The 21,155-nt window shown below is 39.1% G+C and overlaps 1 protein-coding gene across 2 annotated transcripts in view; it reads right to left on the reverse strand.

Moving 5' to 3' along the window:
- Position 1: 1 nt before the first annotated feature.
- Positions 2 to 21,155, reverse strand: part of mgll (monoglyceride lipase) — a 40,144-nt gene continuing 18,990 nt past the window's right edge. For both annotated transcript variants that reach the window (XM_051424503.1, XM_051424502.1), the window contains 5 exons: positions 19,630 to 19,766; positions 11,355 to 11,465; positions 10,699 to 10,788; positions 8,248 to 8,463; positions 2 to 7,311 (listed from right to left, as the gene is read on the reverse strand). In XM_051424503.1, coding sequence (XP_051280463.1) covers positions 7,180 to 7,311; positions 8,248 to 8,463; positions 10,699 to 10,788; positions 11,355 to 11,465; positions 19,630 to 19,766 — 686 coding nt within the window. In that variant the 3' untranslated portion in view covers positions 2 to 7,179. The remainder of the gene's footprint in view (positions 7,312 to 8,247; positions 8,464 to 10,698; positions 10,789 to 11,354; positions 11,466 to 19,629; positions 19,767 to 21,155) is intronic.

The following is a 21,155-nucleotide window of genomic DNA, read 5'->3' on the forward strand; positions in this document are numbered from 1 at the left end:
GTTAAACAGTCATATAGTTTATTCTGTAAGAGTTTATGAACATTATGAACATTCTAGTAACAAGTAGTTTGACTTTCAGTGATTCAGAAGTTATTCCATTATTACATGTTTTATACATCTTATATACAATATTTTGTCACACTTGAATAAAATTGTCCAATGCAGATACTTATTATGACGTGACTACGCTGCATCAGTGAAAAGTAAAAAAAAAAAAAAAAAAGAAAAAGCCAATGTTTATTATATAAATCTGAGTTAAATTAAGGTTTTAACATCTACATTTTGTCACCTGATAGTTAAATATCAGCACTGGGCTTTTCAACTAAAGTGTCATAAAGTATACAGCAAACTGTTAAAACAAACAACACATTACTTTACAGGGAAGACTCAAGAATGTGATGTTTCAATATAACGTTATGTGGTCCACTATGTGCTGCCTATACACAACTCCAATTGACTTGACACTTTACGTCAACATGTGATCATGTTAGGGTTTGATTTACATTGTTTTCCAATAATATAATGAAAAAAAAACATTATTTTCTCCATTACATTTATACTGTATAGAATGAGCATTGCTTTTCCTGTCAATAATTCATACGTCTTTCTAGTTTCTACATCACATAGCTGAGTTTGCCGCTACAGCTGACTGACGATGCATTTAAGAATCTCCAAGACAATTAAGATGTAGATCTTTACCTGTAACTATGGCCAGTATTTGTTCGTGCAAAAACTGCAGAGTAACTGCACAGTACAAGTACTGTAATGACAAACCATGTCTGTTCTGCCAAAAATACAGAAACCAACTGCTAATATTTCAGAGCTATTATTCTATAGTTTTTTCTTTAATTAAACACAAATCATAGTTTCAACATTGAAACACCAAATAAAAAGTACAGCTACAGGCTTTTTTCAGGGTGGTCCAAAAAGTTATCTATCATTGAGTCAACATTTGAAAACAATTGGCATTTTCCCAGTATCTCAACATGCACAAATAAGGACAAGGACAAATAATGAAATCATTCAGGACAGAACAGTCTTGATATACACAGAAAAACATATATATATATTTTTTTGTAATATAAATCCTTTTGTTAATATCATGGGATGAACTGAACGTCCTGTTAACTGTTAGGAACCATTAGGAAAAAAACAGATTTTATAGTCATTATACTATTATAGCAACCCAAGTAGTGCAAATCCTTGTCTTTATTGTACATATGTATTGTGTTTCTTGATACTGTGGGTGTCTTTAGGCAGACTAAAACAAAACAGGTGTTTAAAGTAGCTGGGAGGTATTTATGACCTGTATCTCAGCCTACACGGAAAAATTTAGAAACTGTTTTTGACCCAAATCTGCTTAGACCTCTGATTGGACAGAAATTCAGACAGAAAGACATTAATCGAAAGAGACAGACAGGAGGAAGACAAGCAGACAGACACAATTACTGAACCAGAAACCAGAAACAGATGTGACGACAGACAGACAGAAAACCAGAGCAACGGAATAACAGAATAACAGCACAGTTCATCTATATCAAAACACATACGCACACAAACACACTCAGATACACATTCGTCATAATAATAAGGCACAAACAACACAAGACCACAATCCAAAAATAATCGTAAAATATATATTACGATAAAAATCTCTTTAAATTGGGGGGAATTCTTAGTCAAATGAATCCAAGGCTTATTTTTCTCAGAAAAATGCTGCTGTTAGGAGAAAACCTGATACTTGCAATTTAGTCCTCAAACATATTTTGACCAAATTGTCTTTTATCTGAGACGTAACAGAAGGTTTTATGAATGGAGAGCGCTACATTAAGTCTCTCACTCATATCCATGTCAGTAATTTAAAAAAAGTAAGTTCCTGAAAAGTACATTTGGGAAAGAAGTACAAGAGTTTCCCAAACTTGTAGCAATATAACACCCTGCTTGGTTAGATCCTGTCACAAAACAAAGACATTTTAAGATCAGATGGTTTAAACATTCATTGTTCTGTGGCAAACTGCAACAAAACTTGAGTTTTTTATCAACAGAACGCCGACTTAAACAGACAGTAGTAAAATACTCTCTGTGCAAAACCATGTCAGAAGCACTGTCATACATTTTTGGGATTACTGACTGTACATACAAACAACCTTGAACCAGGTTCCATCTCAAAAAGTATTATAGAGCTTCATGTAGCCGAGCATCAACAGTAGAAACTACATAATATGACTGATTTATGGTATAAAAAGTGCCTTGTGATGATGTGTAATCAATATATAGTAGCATACATAAAATTAATTCCTATAAATACTCTAGACAAGATAAATAAAAGATTTGTAAAATATCTTGATTTCTGTACTATTCTAAGAGTTGTTAGCAATGCTATGCTATTAAACAGTGTACTACAATTATGTTCAGTAATCAAGCAGTCTGGCCATTAGAAATAAATCTTATCAATCAACATTGTTAATAAAAGCAGCAAGATTTGAATTGGGGTTTGTTCCAAAATGCAAAATCAACCATTTCAAATGACTGAAATTAAAACATTTTATAGTGTGTAATTGAAGTTCTCAGGGGAGGAAATGGTGACACTTTAACAACCTGGATCATCAGTATTTTAGAGACATGATGAACTTAAGGTTTATTTTTTCATGCATTTACAGCATTTTGGAGAAGACCTGTTCAATTCTTGCTGTACACTTGAGCACTGACCCGAAACTTCCTGCAAACTCTGCACTGAATCTTTCCAGTGCAGTTTAATCTCATAAAATTACAGAAAGACTGCCCTGTGCCCTTTAGTCCTCTATCATATATAACAGCTCTTTTCTTAGAAACAGTCATAAAGTCAAGATAAAAAACACAAAAACAAAACAATGGCCCCATTGACAAAACTGCAGGCCAATTGAATTTCGCTTGGTTAGATTAGATTCAGCGGTTTCCTGCCTTCATTTATTTCTCTCTCTAACTTAACATGGATCTTCTGTCCTAAATAAAAAAGATATTAACAGTCAAGTGAATTATTACATATTAACAGAGCAATGCATCTGTACATGGCTATCTCTCAGTATGGCAAACCTGCATACGATTCATGCTTGTAGAAGTAAACTAGCCAGCATAAAAAGATACCGGCATGGACAGGGGAGGCTTACAGTACAAGGCTTTCCACTGATTTTTAATCAAGACAAGGGATGGATGGGGGCAAAAATGCACAAAAAGAAACATTTTGGTCCGAAAATCTCTAAGAAAATCATTCTTTGCTAAAATGTTAATAGTGTGTTTTCAGTACAAACAACAGAGCAGCCTGATTTGAATTCAGTGAGTGTTTGCAGCTCTTATTATTCACTGTGAACTGATGACAATAATTGTGTGCTTTCTTATCTCCATGCTCACACAAAAGGGAATCCTCAGAGCAGCAAAATGGACAACCAGCTCTGAAACCAACGTCTGTTGTGCGTCCTGCACCATTAACAAACATTTTTACCGGCTGATGTCTCTGGAAAAAAAAAAAAAAAACCCCTGCTGCCATGGTTACTGACAGCTTCTCTCCTGTCTTTTTCTCTCCCTTCTCCTCTCACTCATTCTTCACCTCTCTCCGCCCCCATAGCTAACGATAGCAGTAATATGCACTCATGTAGTCTTACAGGTAGAGCTTTTGAAATGTACTGTTACATAGCAGGGGTGCTATTAGGAGTTTGAATACAACTGGGACTCTGTAGCCTTTGTGTGCACTGTGCCTGCTGCAGCCCAATCAGGGATCCATTGTGTTTGAAGTGCTTGTGATATAAAGCCCTGCAGTTGTGGTTGAGGTTAAGGGTCTGATTCCCACTGGGACTGATGAACACATTACACCTCAAGCTATGGCTTGATCTAACCTGATATTTGGTCTGGTAAAATGTCTTCTGATGCCTGAGAAAACAGATAACTCCCTTCTTTCTCTCTTGTTTCCCTTTTATTTGTTTTTAAATGAATTTCTATGTTGTTTAGATCTTATGTATGCATTGTAGGCATTATGCAAAGAACTCTGAGTTGCATTTTGTGAAGGGATGTTATAAACTTGCCGTGCTTCGCTTTTCTTCTGATCTCAGTTCGTTAATGTCTAATATTTGAATGCAACCCAGTAGGTTCACTCCGTACCAAGATCAGAGAACAGTTTGCAAACATCAGAAACAATTGAGATAAAAATAGTAAAATATATCAGAGCTGGAAAGTGTCTGCAGAGCATGTCGGCAGGCGAGCAATTTTTGGTTGCACTCTTGCATACACTCTCAAAAGTGTCAGCTTTTTGAGTTCCTGAAGCCATTTAGTGTGTAAGATACAGCATAAAGCTGAGCAGTCTGTGGCAGGTTACATGATGTTTTCCCTGTTATATGATTGGCAATTATGACCTCTATTTGCTCTATGACCAATTATAGAACAAGAAAAAAACAACAGTAACAGATGTAATGTAACCTGTTGCTGTTCTGATAATTGACCACTAGGGACAGTGTGGATGGCTGGCAGTACAAGTCCTTTGAATCTGTAGTAGAACAAGGGGCTCTGTGATGGACAGAACAAAGAGCGCTGGTCACCACAGCAACTTAAAAAAAAGGTGGCGAAACAGGGTGACACAGGGTGAGAGAGGGAGAGTGAGACAGGGTAAGAGTGAGGAAATAGAAGGTTAAACAGACAGAGCAGGCATGAGGCCAGAAATTCATCTCATTCTATCAGTCTAACTGAGATCACCCTGGTTACTACATATGTAAAATGGAATTTTTAAAAAAATCTACTGTGCCGCTGGCCTGCTGCCGTGGTTACACGTGAGTTACGGTCACCGTGGATACCGCTCTGTGCTTCCCTTACTCTCTCTGCATGAGTTCCTTTGAACTCCGGCTGATAAAGAAAAAGCCCCTAAAAAGCCAGGGTCTCTCTCCAAGCACTGCACACTAGCTGTACTTTCTATAGGACATGCATGATGTCTGAAGTCAACAGACAGAGACACTTGCTGTACGTCTGAGTTTTGCCACAAAGATAGAAACCTTTGATGCCTTTCCATGTTTAGAGTCGGGGGTGGGCTGAGAACTGCTGCAGAAACGTTTTCATGCTTGAGGTGGAAAACACTTAGCGATACCTGCTAATTATAGTCTAACCTGACAATATAAAAAGGTAACTCAGCGTGTGTCTGTGTAGATTATAATTACCAGCTACCGAAAATATAGGCTACCATGACGTTATTGCTATTTGAAACTGGGTTTTGAGAGCACTGTGAGTGTACTTTGAAAACACATAAAGAAAAAGTGAAACATGAACTTGACCCCTGCTTCAGCCACTGTTAATGTAAATGGAGCTGCACTTTTCCTGTTTGCTAGTTGGCCGGCACAAAACAGGCATCCTGGGCTGTACACTGAATTTTAGAAATACGTTTTTCAGTAGAGAACACGTCACTATACTGTCCTCAATGGTAGCAATTGCCCTGAATGTATTTATTATTTAAAGTGGGTGATTTTTTAACATTAAAATACATGGGCCCTATGCTAGATTGCTGTGGGTTTTAGGTGCAGTCCTCAATGGTGCTTTTGAATCCAAAAGTTTATTTCTCAGTAATACCACTTTCTGAAATGCAATCCCTCTACAGGACATCCTGTTTTTCTCAAAACAATCATGACTGCGGCATTGTTCTGAGATAGGAACTGGATTCCCGCTGTGGCCTGCAGCCATATTACTTTAAGGTGGTTTAGATGAAAAGTGTCCACCAAATGGCAGATGTGAACAGAGGAGAGCTACTCTTTTGTCCACAGTAACAGAGTGATGTGTCCCTTTCATTCTCCATCTGGGTCCCTGTCTGCAGTCTGAGCTTAATGAAGTTATGGCTCAGGAGAAAGCCTCTAACAGTGAAGTCAACTATGACCCTAAAGGTCAAAGGTCACATAGAGGGGAGACCTTTTGACCTTCACCCTCTCCTCCTAATTCCCACCTGCAGAGCGAGATGGAGCAGTTTCACCTGGTTAATTTGCGTCCTTTTCATTCTCCTACTCTCTTAAATAGACCCACTGAAAGACGTATATTACATTACACGGAAAGTCATTGTGTCCATTGGTCCCTCAGTTAATAGGTGGACATGGTGTTCTCCTTTGACTATAAAAGGAAAATAAATACAATATCACTTCATAGGTGGTAAAAAAAAATACACAAGATTTTAAATATTTGGCCAGGATCCTTCACACAATTCACTTAATTTGTAAAATAACATGCCAAATGAAAACTATTAGGACTAGATTTAAAATTAGAACTACTAAATTTAGATGGATAAGACAAGATCTCCATATTTAATGTATCACTGCCAAAAAAAAGATCAGGAGAGGAGAGGATTTGTAGTATATACACAGAGTCACATGTGCTTACAGTTTAAGTTTCAATGTGACTCTACAAGAGCTGCCTGCATCTAAAGTGGTATTTTAGGTTATTTGTAAAACAATCATGGAGGAGGCAAAAGAGGCGGAGGAGATTTGGAAGAGAGTGTGTGACAGTTTCTCCTGAGCTGTCAAATCTGAACCAGGAATAGAAACTGCTTCCAGGCAAGCACTAACAAAACAGTCTCACTGAAAACTTGTATTCACTCATATTGTCTATTACACATCTACTGACACTGTGAAGGCAGTGAAGCAGTGTGAGGGCCTAGCTATCCAGAATTCACCCTGAGCTCCAGCTGATCCGGACCTCTGACCTGTCTGTGAATGGTGGATGAACAAAAAGGAAATGCCCTTTGCAGATCAATATTGTATAACATTACTTTTGTCATTACTACTATCTGGCCTGTGTGTATAAACATGGAGATGCAAACTTCATTATTGCACTTTGAACCCCAGCATATTGTAGCTTAAACTTTACTTTAATTGAGCTTTGCTTTAGTGAGGCGCACTTAGAGGTGGAAGTGGTTTCTGACCCCCATCATCCAATTTAAATCAGTGTAACTTGGGCTATTTGATAGGTACACAGGAGAAGTGGATATATAGTAGAGCAATATATGCCCGGAGGATAAAGTCAGTAAACTTTTTATACAGAGAAAATAGTCTATATGCCCTGGTGTATTTCCCAGACCAGAGAGTGTAATAGTATTGTTATGCCTGACTGGAGAGTGAGCAGGCCTCTTGGGACGAGGCTGGCAGTTGCCTGGGAGAGCTGACCGGGATTGTCCAAGTTAAGAGTCTAGGAGCCTTGCGGTTCTGGTGATGTTGTGGCGGGGAGGCGCTCTGTGATCCAGCTGGTCACCTCCTTCAACACAGACTCAGCTACCTCTGGGAGGTCGTGGTGGAGGGCATGGTAGCCTCCCTCGTAGACCTGAACAGGAGCAATAAGAGAGAGTGTCAAAGAGATGGGATGCGCAAAAGGTGCAACAGATAAGTTGTTCGTTTGAGCTGAAAAAAAGGTCTAAGCCATTTAGAAAACACCAAATAAATTGTAAGTCTCCGGCCTCTTTTAAACAAACTGCAGTCCAGATTGTCAGGAGTTCAGACAAATGTATCATGCTTAGCGACACACACAGGGAAATACTATAAAATAAATTAAACAGATGCGTTTCTGTGATCAGCTGATTTCCAGATACTATTTGTTCTGATCTGGAAAAACAGTCATCTCTTTCATAAGACATGTGATAAAGCAGTCCCTGCACCTCATGAGTCCCATAATGCAGCTAGAAAAAAAGGACATCCACAAAGATAAGAAGCAAGCAGGAACTCACTTTAACTCTTTTTTTTCTCGTTTTGCCTCATGCATTTAACCATGTGATAAAAGAGTGGGTGGACTTCCTTTTTTACAAATTCACATCCTTCTGCAGAGGAGGAAGAATTTATAGAAGTCAAAGAGGCTCCAGTCGGTCTGTCATTGAATGCATCCTGCTGCAGTCAGCTCTAGGTGTGGGTGAAAGTTTTAGCTGTTTTTATTTAATAATGGTTTTAAACTATGTTAGGCACTGACCTTTTGCCCCTTAAAATGAATATATTGAACTGGATTTTCAGGTATCAAAGGCAACAGTACATTTCTTTAAAGTTGCAGTTTCTGTATTAGTCACCCAAACTTTTAGCTGTGCCCTTGAACTGTAGCAACTTCTCATACAGCCAATGAAGACAAATGGAGTTTTAACAAAAGGAACAGTGTGAACAAAATGAGTGGCTGCTTGATACAAGTCATATATCATATATAACTTCATATAAAGATTTTTTTTAAATCACCAAAATCATTGACATAACATTTGCCGTGAGCCCAAACCATACCCACCTTGATTTTCTTGTCAGAGCTGGGAGCATTCTCGTGCATCATCTTGGAGCCTCTGATGTCGCAGAGCTTGTCAGCGTCACCGTGCAGGAGCAAGAAGGGCCAGCTGATAGATGGGATCTCCCTCTCGATACGTGCCGCCGCCCCCATCAGCTGCATGCCGAACGACACCCGCATGCCGCCGTGAAAGTTCAGCTCATCGGCATCGTACGCCTCCACCTGGAAGGAGAGAGAGAAAGGAATGAGTTATCACATATGTCCAGGGGTGGCATTCAAAGCATATATTGATATATGTGATTGTTTCCATGCCACCCTCTGGCTACCCCATGAATATTTCTCTAGATCCACCCCTGCAGGGCAGATGTTAAGTTCCTTTTTCTTTTGTTGCTCTTCTGTTTCTTTGAGTTCATTTTGACCCTTTTGTTAAACACAGAATCAACTCAACAGGGCAGAAATTTCCTGTCTGAGAGGTTATTTATCCTCTGATAATGAAAGGATACTCATCTAATCAAAAACTGCATGCTTTTCAAATTTCTTAATGTAGCCATAGCAACTACACTTTGGCAGGACATATTTTGTTGGACAGTTAGAAAGTGGTAGTGTAAGGCCAGTATGATTTGTATTAAGCATCTATATATAACAAGCACAATACATTTAGTGGATTAATCCAAATATGGAAGAAAGTCAAGAGCAGGAGTGCTTAAATGGGAGAAAAGAGGGCCATGAAAATGAGAAAACTCCTGGGAAAAACCCCTGAGGGATGACAAGTTGGAGTGAGGATGATAAATAAATGGATGGGCTTTTATGGAAAGAAAAATAAGAGGCAGAGGAAAGATTAAGTAGATGCAATACTTAACATCAGTACACACCCTGTTTCTTTGACATTAAACATGAATACTTTCAAGTTCCATACATGCCTGCACATAAGTCACACACACTCCCATTACTCTTCAGCTTATATGTAAACACAGCTGACGGCCCACTCTAACAGAAGCAGCTTTTCTCAGGACACATGCATTGCTGCTTTGAATAATGAATGACTGTAAGCTGTGCTGTGACACAACACAACCTGTTCAGCAGCTCAGAGGAGTCGTGACACCCAGAAACACGAGGCGAGAGAATTCCTTCAAAACTGAGATAAACATCAAGTCACAAAAAGGCAGTTGGAATAAATTACATATTAAAAATCATCAGAAAACTGTACTGAAACTATCAAAATAAAAGTGCTTGTTCTGCCGAAATATGGCCCCTGACTCTGCCAGATGGTTTGTTAAACAGAACACAGGATTCTTGTGTGATCTTGTGATTTTGTGATCTCACAAGCCCAGCTGCCTCGCAGGGTAAGCAGCTGGTCAAGGTAGATCTTGTTTAAACTACGACAGTGGTTCCCAATATAGGGGTCAGGTCCCCTGCAAAGGGTCACAAGATAAATCTGAGGGGTTGTGACGGTATCAGAAAAAAAAACATACATACATTTAAATAAACTTTTTGGACAATTTTGCAAAAGTTATTAGTTACTGTGGGCAATACACTAATGTACGATACATCTAGTGCTGCTGTGGTGATATCAATGAATGAAATCTTATGTTGAACTACAAATTAAAATCTACACCCTACAGTAGGTAACCACTGTATTCCCTTTACTCATAACCCTTTACATCCAGTATACATTTAGTTGTACTATGACGAAACATTGTCAGGAACTGTTGTTACATGCCATCTTTCTCTGCTGTTAAAAAGAAATCTTTAACATATTTTTTTCTTTCAGCTATTGTATGTGTCTATTGAATCTATTGTCTTATCTTTTATTGTACCTGGGAGATGTGATGACACTACTTCCTCCAACAGACTGTGAGAAGCAGAAGCAGGATGTGGGATCCTATTGTTACTGCAGACTGTTCCTGAAAGGCCAGCTTTGGTATGTCAATAAAAATGCGTATGTTCACACACAACCCCAACAGTAAAACAACCACAGAACACGTCCACAGGCACACACAGAGGTGTGCAGACATGCCTGCGTGTGTGTTTTTGTCTCTTCTGTGGTTCATCTTCATGTTATACAAGAAATGTGGGTGCATGAACACACGTACACAACCAAACACAAGCTAAACTACACAATCTTGTCTTGTTGAGACCTTGTGAACCCTTTGTCCTGTAGATGACACAATACTTACAACTGTTTTTATAATTACAAATAACACAATGCAACTAACCGCGTATTACACACAAACTTGGCAAGATAAGACAAACCATTTGAGGTTTGGAAAGGATTCAAAGTATGTATTGTATCCATCCTAGGACTGTACTAAATAGTTGGAGCATGACATTTTGCAAATTGCTACCTTTAGACCTTGTGAATTCTATTTTCAGCTATGCTCATACATGATATTTCAATCACAAATTCCAATACAGCTCTCCCAGCCAATTGCACACCCACCAACATTTGTCTCTCACCTGCTTCTTGTCCCGTGAGACCCATTTGGACTCAATTGAGCCCAGACTGAGGCTGGGCAGCATGTGGTTCAAGACCTTCGCCAGAAAAACCTGCAAACAGCGAAAAAACAAAACACACCAAAGCGTTTCAGTTTATTTTCACACATCAACACCTCCCTGAAGAATGTTTCTATCTCTCTCTTTTTTTCTCGCCATCTGCCTAGTGTTACAAAGAGAAACAGTCATGAAATTGTGAGTGTCTTCTGTATAATTCACCTTTTTGCACCCAGTGTGTTTCTACTGTATGTTTCAGTGCAGGATTAAAAAAAACACATTTCTTCTTGTTAAAACAGGCTAATAATTAGAAAAACATCTTTCTCCTCCTGTGCAGATTTTGACACCAGCCTTGTTTGGCATTGAAAATTGTACACACTTGTATCTGTGATTCAGTAAGAGACAGCTAATGCTGCTCAAGTGGTACTTACACTGATTCTTGAAACACACAAAATAAAAGGTTTCAGTATTATAGTCATCACCCACGGCAGGGCCGCGCGGAGTAAGGTGACTGACTCCTGGGTTAACTGAGTACTTAACTGAATAGTGTGACTTAATTAGGAAGGAAAGGAGAGAGTAAAAGTGAAGAGCAGCGGAGAGAATGAGGGCACATTATGTGGTACCTTGAACGGTGTGGCCGAGTCTGGGTTCATCTGGACCATCGGAGCAATCAGAACCACTCCGGAAAAATCACTGGGTCTCTCACAGGCCGTCAGAATGGAGATAGCACCACCCTGAGCAAGAAAGAGCAGAACATTTCAAACAAAACACTTTCTTACAGAAGGGTAGACAACTTATTTAACAGACTTTAATTAACAAAGACTCGATCATGGACATCTCATTTTACTAAATCCATGTCATAAGCTCTTAAGCTGGCCATTGTTATTTGTACTGTGAGGTGACCATAGTAAGCATCAGCTGGTAGTACCAACTGAGAGTCATGTGACCTGATATCGGCATTTCGGCAGCCTTTCAGTTGTTAATATATATTGCATAAAAAAAAGTAGCATGATTTGAATGCTACACTTAACATTATCACATGGGAGGAATGTATCTGACACTTGGACAGAGCAGCTTGGGCAATGGCAAAATTTATTTGACCTTCTTGATCTTCAAAGGTAAAAGCAGCCAATAGTGAAGAATAAAGTAGTCCAATGACCCAGTCTGATGATGGAGAATTACAAAGAAAAGAAATAACAAAAGAGCACATTAAAGCAATTTGAAGAGTTAAAAATGGAAGGATGACGTGTTTCAACGAAGAGTACGAAGATAATACGTAGCAGAAGACAGGGAACGTCTTCTCTCCTCTAACAGGAGAGGTAAGGTCTTCGCAAAGTAGGTGAGAGGTTCTGATGCGAGGAGCAGTGGGAAAACTTCTCAGAGGTCAAGGCGAACATAAAACAGCCCGTCTTTTGTTTAGACGGGCGTGAATTTCCACCCCGGTCTTTTGTTGCTGTTGCTCTACACAGACTGGGGGAGAAATGCGAATGCAAACCCACGACCCTTAGGGGCACGATGAGCGCTGTATGGCTGCGGCAAAGAGCTGCACAAGGCCACACCTTGGCACCCATGCTGACATTTAGGATTGTGATTTAAATCCTGTGATGTAGGGCCATGATAATTAGCAGCTCTGTGGCGGCCAAGACTCAAATCAATTTGCCATGGTTTGTCGTGGTTTCTGTTCTCATATGCAACAAGTGCAAGTGTCAGACAGACACACACACACACACGATCACAGGGATTCTGTATGGGTGAATCTGTCCTTCTCTCTCTCTCTCTCTCTCTCTCTCTCTCTCTCTCTCTCTCTGGAGACTAATTGGCTTCAACTTTGTTTATGTGAGCGTTCTTTGTCCCTCGTGTGAATATTCATCAGGCTGGGGCCAATGACAGGCTCACTTCATGAAAGGAGGCACTAAAAGACAAAACATTTCCCACCAGAAAATCTCAGTTTCTAAAGCACACACTCACTCACTGCCGCCTGCATGCATATGCCCACACAGAGTTCTTCTCATTTTCTTTACACACACATTCCAGCACACACTTAAAGACAAGCTTAAATTAAAACATTCATGTGTAAACACCATGGATGTTACTCGATCAAATGGTGAAATTTCTCTTGGATGATTCAAGCTGCCCAAACCGGCTGGACATTTGCTTTCCGGTTAAATATAACATTCAGGGTCATGCCTTTTCACATACACACGCACACATGTTTTGTCTAGTGGGCTCCAATGATAGAGAGAGATAAGTTTAAATAGAGAAGAGAAGAGAAAGAGAGAGTGAGAAAGAGGGAGGATTGGGACAGAGGAGCTCTTTAAGAAGCTGATTGGAGGCCTCTGTACACGTTCTCTCTCTGAACTTTGCTTGATAGGATGAATACAGCTATTGTATGTTGTCTGTCCTCCGACAGTGGGTGGACTTCAACTGTCAAAAATTGCCTGAGGAGCTAACATACTGACATTATATAGACTGTACAGCTACAGACTGACATTAAATAGACTGTACAGCTTCATACTGGCATTTTATCGACTATATACAACTAACATACTGGCATTGCAAGGTCTAAATAGTGAATCCACTGACATTATGTTAACTTAACGTCTAATACATGGACATTATATGAACTAGGTAATAGTACTGTTAAACAGGCTGGGAATGTGAGGGGATGGCAGATGACCCTACCAGGTTGCATACAGGAATCCCTAAATAATGAGGAATCCTTGATTGGTTTATGTACAGTGAATGTGTCTAGATTCAATTTAGTGGCAGTGCAGCTAAATTAAACAATATGTCAGTGAAGGTTTGATTTAATCATACCAAATAACAGTGTCCAGAGAAATATAACATTTGTTGTACAAAATGTGACACTGTTCATCTGAAAGCCGTCGTCAGTTTCCCCAATAAAATGTCAGAAATGAAGAAGCCTTTTTGTTGGACAGCAGTTATGTTCAATGAGAAAATCCAGTGATTTTGATTCATCTCTTTCTGATTGAACAAAAGATCAAATAATTCACAAGAAAGTAGACAACCGTAGACAGGACAAAGTGGGAGAGTGAAGAGGTTACGCACAAAAACGTGGCAAGTGAAATATGGTTTAGTGTAAGAAGATACTGAATAGTGAGTAATAGATACAGGGAGAGATGGAGGGTTGAAAAGCTGAACAAATACACTGATGGCCCTAAAGGCTAAATAGAGACAAACCATTACATAAAACTCTGGCACTAAGGAAGTAGGACAAATGAGCCTTGGCCAGAAGTACTGTCGGAGAAGGAGAGAAAAGAGGAAGAGTGAGAAGGAGCCAGACCTGAAGACATTTGTCAGCATTCCCATGAGCTGACACAACACTGACAAACTGCTCCAATTCTTGAATTACTGCTTAACCAAAGAAGGTGAACTGTGAAATAATCAGTGTGTTGTACCTGACACAGAAGCTACAAATGTGTACGTGCAACCGATTCTTCCTTAGGACATGATAAACTGTGTCTTCACATCTGCATGCAGTGCTTATAGAAAATTACTGAAGAAGAAAAGAAAAAGAAAAGAAGACAAAGATCTTACAGCTAGTGGCTCTGTGAGGCTGTAGGCACAGCGGTGCTTTGAGCTAGATGCTAGCGTCAGTATGCTAACATGCTCACAATGACAACGCTTACATGGCATTTCTTTGAGTTTTACTTAAATGTATCTACTATGCAGTGCCCTCACAAATACCACAGTGGAATGAATAAAGTAGTTTAAATGGCTTGTACACTACTTTCGGCCCACAATACCACAATACAACATATTTTATAGACACAAAATTACAGTTTAAGCAACACCTGTCAGCAAAGACAGAAAATTCCAATGATTAATTGTTAATTGTGTTAATTGTTGTTAATTGACACTATTAGGTGTCTATTACGTTGGAAGAAGTGAAAAAGTGATATCTATAATGTCTAATATCTTAATTTAGTGTGTAAGCATGCTAATATTTTCTAATTAGAGGAATGTTTTGCAGGTATTTGGTCAGTATTGGACACATTAACCCCAAGTCATTCTAATCCATCCAATAGTTGTTGACATATTTCACTCTGGACTAAAGTGGTAGGCCGACCAACAGACCCACAATGCAATGCCACTAGCCTGGCTGATATAATAATAAACTAAAATAATAAACCCATTTAAATCTACACAAATATTATATAAAATATATATTTAAATCTCATCCTTGTTTCAATTTGTGTGAAAGTGGTGCTGGTGATGTGTTAAGAGTGGGACTTCTTTCTTCACTAAATCGCTCTGCTAACTGCTGCACAGTCTCCTCAGGATATTATCACTGGAGCAGCATCTCTGCACATGCTGTAGAGCCCACAGGTGGTTTCCATTGTTTTGTAGTTTTTGCGTCATCCCGGCCCTGTTTAACAGCCCTGTCTCATATGAACGCACGAGCAGAGGAACAGACTAATAGAAACAGGATGAGGAATAACAACACTGGGAAGCTGGAGAATGAGGCCTGTAAAAACATAGTGGAAAAACATTTGATTTGGGTTGGGTTTCCCAAACGTTATGTGTTGGTTTTATTATTTATGTTTCCAAGGAAAGGAGAGTAGAGGAAAGGAGAAAAGGAGGACAGAAGATTTTTGAAGGGAGGATAAAATGAAATTAAAGCAAAACAAATGAAAGGAAGAAAACAGGAAGGCACGGTGGAGGAAAGACATGACAGGAAATGAAAGCAGATGATGGTAGGACAGGTGGACTGGCTTACATGACGGCACAGAATGAAGATGAACAGATGGAGGGATGGAGAGAAGGTAGGAAAAAACAGACAGAGAAAGGAGGGAAGAGGGGATGAGAAACTGTGACTTGGGTCAGCTCTGCCTTAATATTTACAGACTCTGATGTCTAAACAGGCGCTTAGCCTCCATCTGGGATCCCACAGTTTAATTTACACAAAACTATTTGCATCTGTGCTCCTACAACCTCGGATTGTTTTGAACGCAGCCCCAGTCTTTATATAAATACAGTTCTGCTGCCTAGTAAAGCATGAGCCATAAAAGGGGTTGTAAAAACAGACTCCTGAATTAAATGGAGTGTTGTTTAAAGCATCTAAAAGCCCAACTGATGCTGTTTAATGTGACATCATTTACAAGGAGAAGTAGTGTCTTGAATGAAGGAGAGTTTGATTTAAAACACACAGCCTGAAGCCTCCATAGCAGAAAAAAATATTTGGGTATATAACGATGTTGAACGTGACTTTGTGCAGTGTCTTTTCACAAATCATTAAACAATCATTAAACAATGAGGTTCTCTCACTCTCTAAGCAGCCATCAATCCTGCAGATACAAAGTCATTTATTAAATCTAATGGTAGTAATGTAACGGTATGTGGCAAGACGCTACGCATATATGAACTGAAGATTAAAATTGGTGAGATGAAAAAAAAAGCGAATATGAATTGTTCTGCACAGTTTATACCCTACCTCAGAAATAAGAAAGGATTTTTTAATTTGATGAAGATATATTTAGTAGTCTTTTGTCTGAGAAATAAAGGAAATCCTTTTTTTTTGGTCTTAAATCTCATTTTGTCAAAAAAAAAACAACAACTCACTTTTAAAACTATAAGTATTAGTAAGTCATTAATGAGTTAGCAAATCATTAAAAAAGGGTTATTTCACAATACACTATCATTTCTAGTCACGCAGCCCCCATTGGGATCTCACTAGATTAGGGCAACAAAGGAGACAGGGGCTTTATTTTTTATTTTTTTTACCTTTGCTTGTTAAAGTGGTTCTGACAGAGATCATTTTCAGGGTGATTGGTGAAATTGGCACGCAATTTTCTTCTAACACTTTGGGTTTGAGAAAACAGAATGTCCTTGCTCTTTTGATAGCAAGATTACGAGTTCCTGTAGGGACTGATGAGCTGTTAACAAGTGTATCTTGTTCAAGCAGTTCTTTTCAGGTAAGGGGGTTTCTCCCTGATAAATAACAAAAGCTCATTATAAAGACAAAGCTAGTGTTATGCTGAGGGAGTACATACACCAGGAAAAGGTATTTCTCGCCCAACCCAAACATTGTTCTTATTAAGGACTTATTAAGCATTAATTAATGATTTATTAACATTACTTTATAACATATAAACCTTGTATAAATGTTAGGTTACTAAATATACAAGGATCGCCCTGAGGGTAAACAGTCAATGTCTTGAACTTATAAAGGATTCAGTCTGTGAAAAAAAAAGTACTTTTACTGCCAACATTTCCATAACAGGCACAAATAGAAATATACTGTATTTTCAAACAATGTAGATCAAATTTTTCCACAAAGCTCGTCACATCTGCTGTAAAAACCCTTTTTTCTGTGGAATCCCGCGTGCCCACTGAATCACTGCTGTGCTGCGAGATAACAAGGCTCCGCGCTTCTCGTGGCAGAACAGTTCTGTAATGAATTTGCATTCATCCTGTGTTCCCTGCTTGAAAGGAGTCTTCCAGCTGTGAGCAGCTAAAAGACTAAAAACAGTGTATTTGTGTTGAAATGTCTCTCGCTTACACAGGTGGTGCTGACTTCCCTCTATTGAAATAATGACTTGTTTTGTGACAGTGATGTTAGCTTCTACCTTATATAACATGTGCCCATATTGCACTGCAGACATGCAAACATGTGTATGTTCTGTATGAATAAAGATGTAAGCTTGTTCATTCAACAAAATCCACTTCATGGGAGTACATATTGACTCGACCTACAGAACACTGACAGTAATCACTTATTATATAACTCATCACTACTGTTTGTGTTCTGCTAGCTGTACTAAGAGTTAGTGGGTCACAGAGCACAACAGTGAGAGACAGAGCTGTTGAATGCAGCTTTGTGAAAACTGAATAAACTGATTAGTTAAAAATAGTTCCCTGGCTGGTCTGGATGCTTTTTGTGTCCAGGAGTTATGTAATTTTTCTCAATGAGAATTCTAGTCCGACAGTCTATAGATTTCACAGAGCCACATGTAAGACTCTTCAAAGACTTTCTGATGCAGTCTGCATTACATTTAACACCATTCCCAAGAAAGCTTTTTTTTTTTAGACTGATAGAAGCTCTGATGCAATTAAAGGGAAGATCAAGCACATGGGAAATTAATAATGTATTTAATATGTTTTTGTATTTGAAGCTGTTTTGAATTTTCACTGCAAACAGCAGCCTATGCAGCACACAATACTACAGTACAGAGATAGCCTGGGAACCAGATGACTCTGCTGAGCTTGTGATGCCATCCTGCTGAGGCCAGGCTAGTACGGGGGAGACTCGAAGTGATTGGCTTAGGTTAGGGGGAACTGCTAGCCTGTGAAATGTTAAAAAGACAATTTGTGGTTTTAGTTGGAGTTGGTTGCAGTTACATGTTGGAAGTATTTCTCAAACAGTACTTCTGTGTTGAGTGCCTTTGGCTGTAGCGCTGGTTGCCTGGCAACATCATTGTGACAACAGTACTCAAGAAGGAGAAGCCTGACTGCCGTTGTCCACCAAGAGATAGTTACAATAATTTTGATAATGGATTCATTGTTAATAGGGCAAAAATGCCAAACATTTGCTTCTCATTTGATACTTTTCTCTACTTGTATTTGTGTAAATTGATTATCTTTCAGCTTTGGACTCTTTTGAAAATGACAGCTTGGGCTGTGGGTAATTTTTTTAATGCAGAAGTTAAACCATTTGGGAAATACACTAAATGCTTTGTCACAGAGAGTTAGATGAGAAGATTGATACAACTCTTTCCAGTCTTTGTGCTAACCTAAGCTAAAAAAACACTAGCTGTAGCTGCATATTTATTAGAAAGACATGAGAATGGTCGATCTCCTATGTAACTCTTAAGCAAAGAAGCATGGCTCACAAAATGTCGAACTATTCCTTTAAAGCTGATTACTGAATCAGTTAATTGAAAAATAATTGATGGAATCATTAGTAATGAAAATAATCCTTACATTGTTCTCTCTGAAGAAAACGACTTGGTAACAATATGGTAAATACAACAGATGTCTAATACCTATAAAAATCTGATATTTTCAGAAAAAATGAGGATAAAGGTGAATAATAACACACAGACACTGTCACAGAAGGTCATTGGAACATTACACAGATTCCTGGACTGGCCTGGGAAAGTGAGCACCCTCTCTCCTCTGTGTCAACAAATACATCCACGTTGCCCTTGAGCAGGTCACTGAACCTGTAACTGCTCTGTTGGAGGTTTTTGGTAAGCCAGCAACAGCAGCTGCAGGGTGTGCAGAATCTGTGTCACTGTGCAAAAGGTAGGCAGGTGTCTTCTGAGAAGAGCCAACTTAGCAAACCTTCCCTGAACTGTTTGCATGAATGGTGGAATTTGTCTGTCACACAGGATTAATGTGTCTGGTGGTAAGACCAAGACACAGCAAGTAAAATTAAAAGTAGGGTGTTAAAGTCTTTCACAGCATTATACAGTTCCTTCTTGAAAGTGCCATTAATATTAAAGTGCCCTGATTCTATTGTTATTCTGCTCTCTCAATCCAGATTTCATTCAGATTTCATTTCATCAGAGCAGAACACCATGCACTATTTTGGAACATAAAACCACTGCATAGAAAGAAGAGTGCATGCCATTTCTTTCATTTGAATGTCACAGTGTCACAGAAAACCTCTTAACACTGATCGTGGTATTTTTCCTTCCTGTGCTTGAACAGGGCTTGCCCTTCAATTTCATGCAGCTGTCTCTGTCTTTCTGTGTGTGTCAAGCACACTGTACCTGGAGCTCTGAAACAGCATTCATATATATTCACACCAAACAAAACAGGAAAACAAACCTAGACATTAATGGGAGTTGCACTCTATGAGCTCTTTTTTGAAATACAATAATGTGATTAAAATAAAACAAAAGCCAAAATACTGCATGGGAAGTGGCTTACCATGGAGTGCCCCACGATGAAGACGGGCAGGTCAGGGTAGCGAGACTTCATCAGGTCAATGTGTTGCAGGGAGTCTCTGATGTAAACCTGGAAATCTTTGATGTTCATCCTGTCTCCTTCGCTCTGTCCGTGGCCAACTGTGGAGGGAACGAGGGAAGACGAAGAAGAGAGCGGGGTGCTGCTATAAGATCTTTGCACACTCAGTAATTTCGGGATTTGAGATTTTGTAATACTTAATAATTTAATATCTAAAGGAAGCAAAACGTAATTTCTGTGGCCAACGAAAAAATGTATTCAAATATTCAAGGCCTTCCTTGAATCACAGCCACAACTTACTTAGCAGGCTATAGGCCTGCCATAGTCAGAGAATAATAAAAAACAAAGCAGACAATACAAAGGAATACCTTACTTCTTAAAAGACAAAAACATGTTTCTTTTTAGGATTTTCTGAAAGGAATATATGGGACACTTTTTCTGAAGAGCTTTCCTAAAGAGTTCCTACCCACCAGATGGATTTTAAAATACTTCCAGTATTTGGTATTACACACAAAACACTGTTGTGTCTTTTTTCAGTAAGATATGTCCTGCTTTGAGGACATTCTCTCCCAGAGGTGGCGATTTCCAAACACTGATCCATCCTCCTCTTTTAAAAAAACCCTTAGATCAGTTGATGAACAACAGGAAGTAGCTTCAATTGGGGACAGATGGAGAGAGAGACAGCAGTGAGGATGAGTAGGGTTGAAGTAGCAGAGAGGGGAGGGATGTGTGAATGAGGAAATGAGAAAGGGGAGGGAAAAGTGAGAAGGGAAGGAGGGATGAGGGTGAAGGTATAAGGGAGAGAGTGCAAAGGAGAATGAGGATGAAAGGAGGGAGCAGGAGAGGAGAAAATATGAGGAGGTACATCCCAATTTTACTTAATGCAACCACGTTTCCATTACTTACGTCTTTTCCTTCTTTTTAGACAAAGTGTAAATTATGTAAATATATCTCACCTTACGCTATGTTTCTACCAGACAAATGGAAATGACAATACTTAATTAAAATGTGTTTATTGCTGAAAGTCAACCAACCCCCTCCTCTCCCTGACTAATATTATTATTCATAATTAAAAGGGGAAATAAAAGATCACAAAGAGACAAATCTCAGACCAATAGATCCACTGTTTTAGAGGAAGTTTTGAGCTGATTCTGTTATTTGTCTCTCCACTGTATAAAATCGTAGTCAGCTGCAGCATCCAATCACTAACAGAGTTCCAGTAAAGGGGTGTATTAGTCTGGGAAAAGGCTCCTCGAATGTTTCTCATGTCATGTCTGCTCAGAGATCCCTCCTAAATCCTCAGAGCAAAAATAAGAGACTCCTACTGATGGTGGACCAGAAGGAGAGGAGTGGTTGGAGGAAAAGAACAGAATGAGAAGCGGAAGAAGAAGAAGAAGAAGAAGAAGAAGAAGAAGAAGAAGAAGAAGAAGAAGAAGAAGAAGAAGTGAGTGGAGAGAATAGATGGATGAGAAGTGAAGTCAAGCGGAAAT

The sequence above is a fragment of the Dicentrarchus labrax genome, unplaced genomic scaffold, assembly GCF_905237075.1.
Source record: "Dicentrarchus labrax unplaced genomic scaffold, dlabrax2021, whole genome shotgun sequence".
Classification (NCBI taxonomy): Eukaryota; Metazoa; Chordata; class Actinopteri; family Moronidae; genus Dicentrarchus; species Dicentrarchus labrax.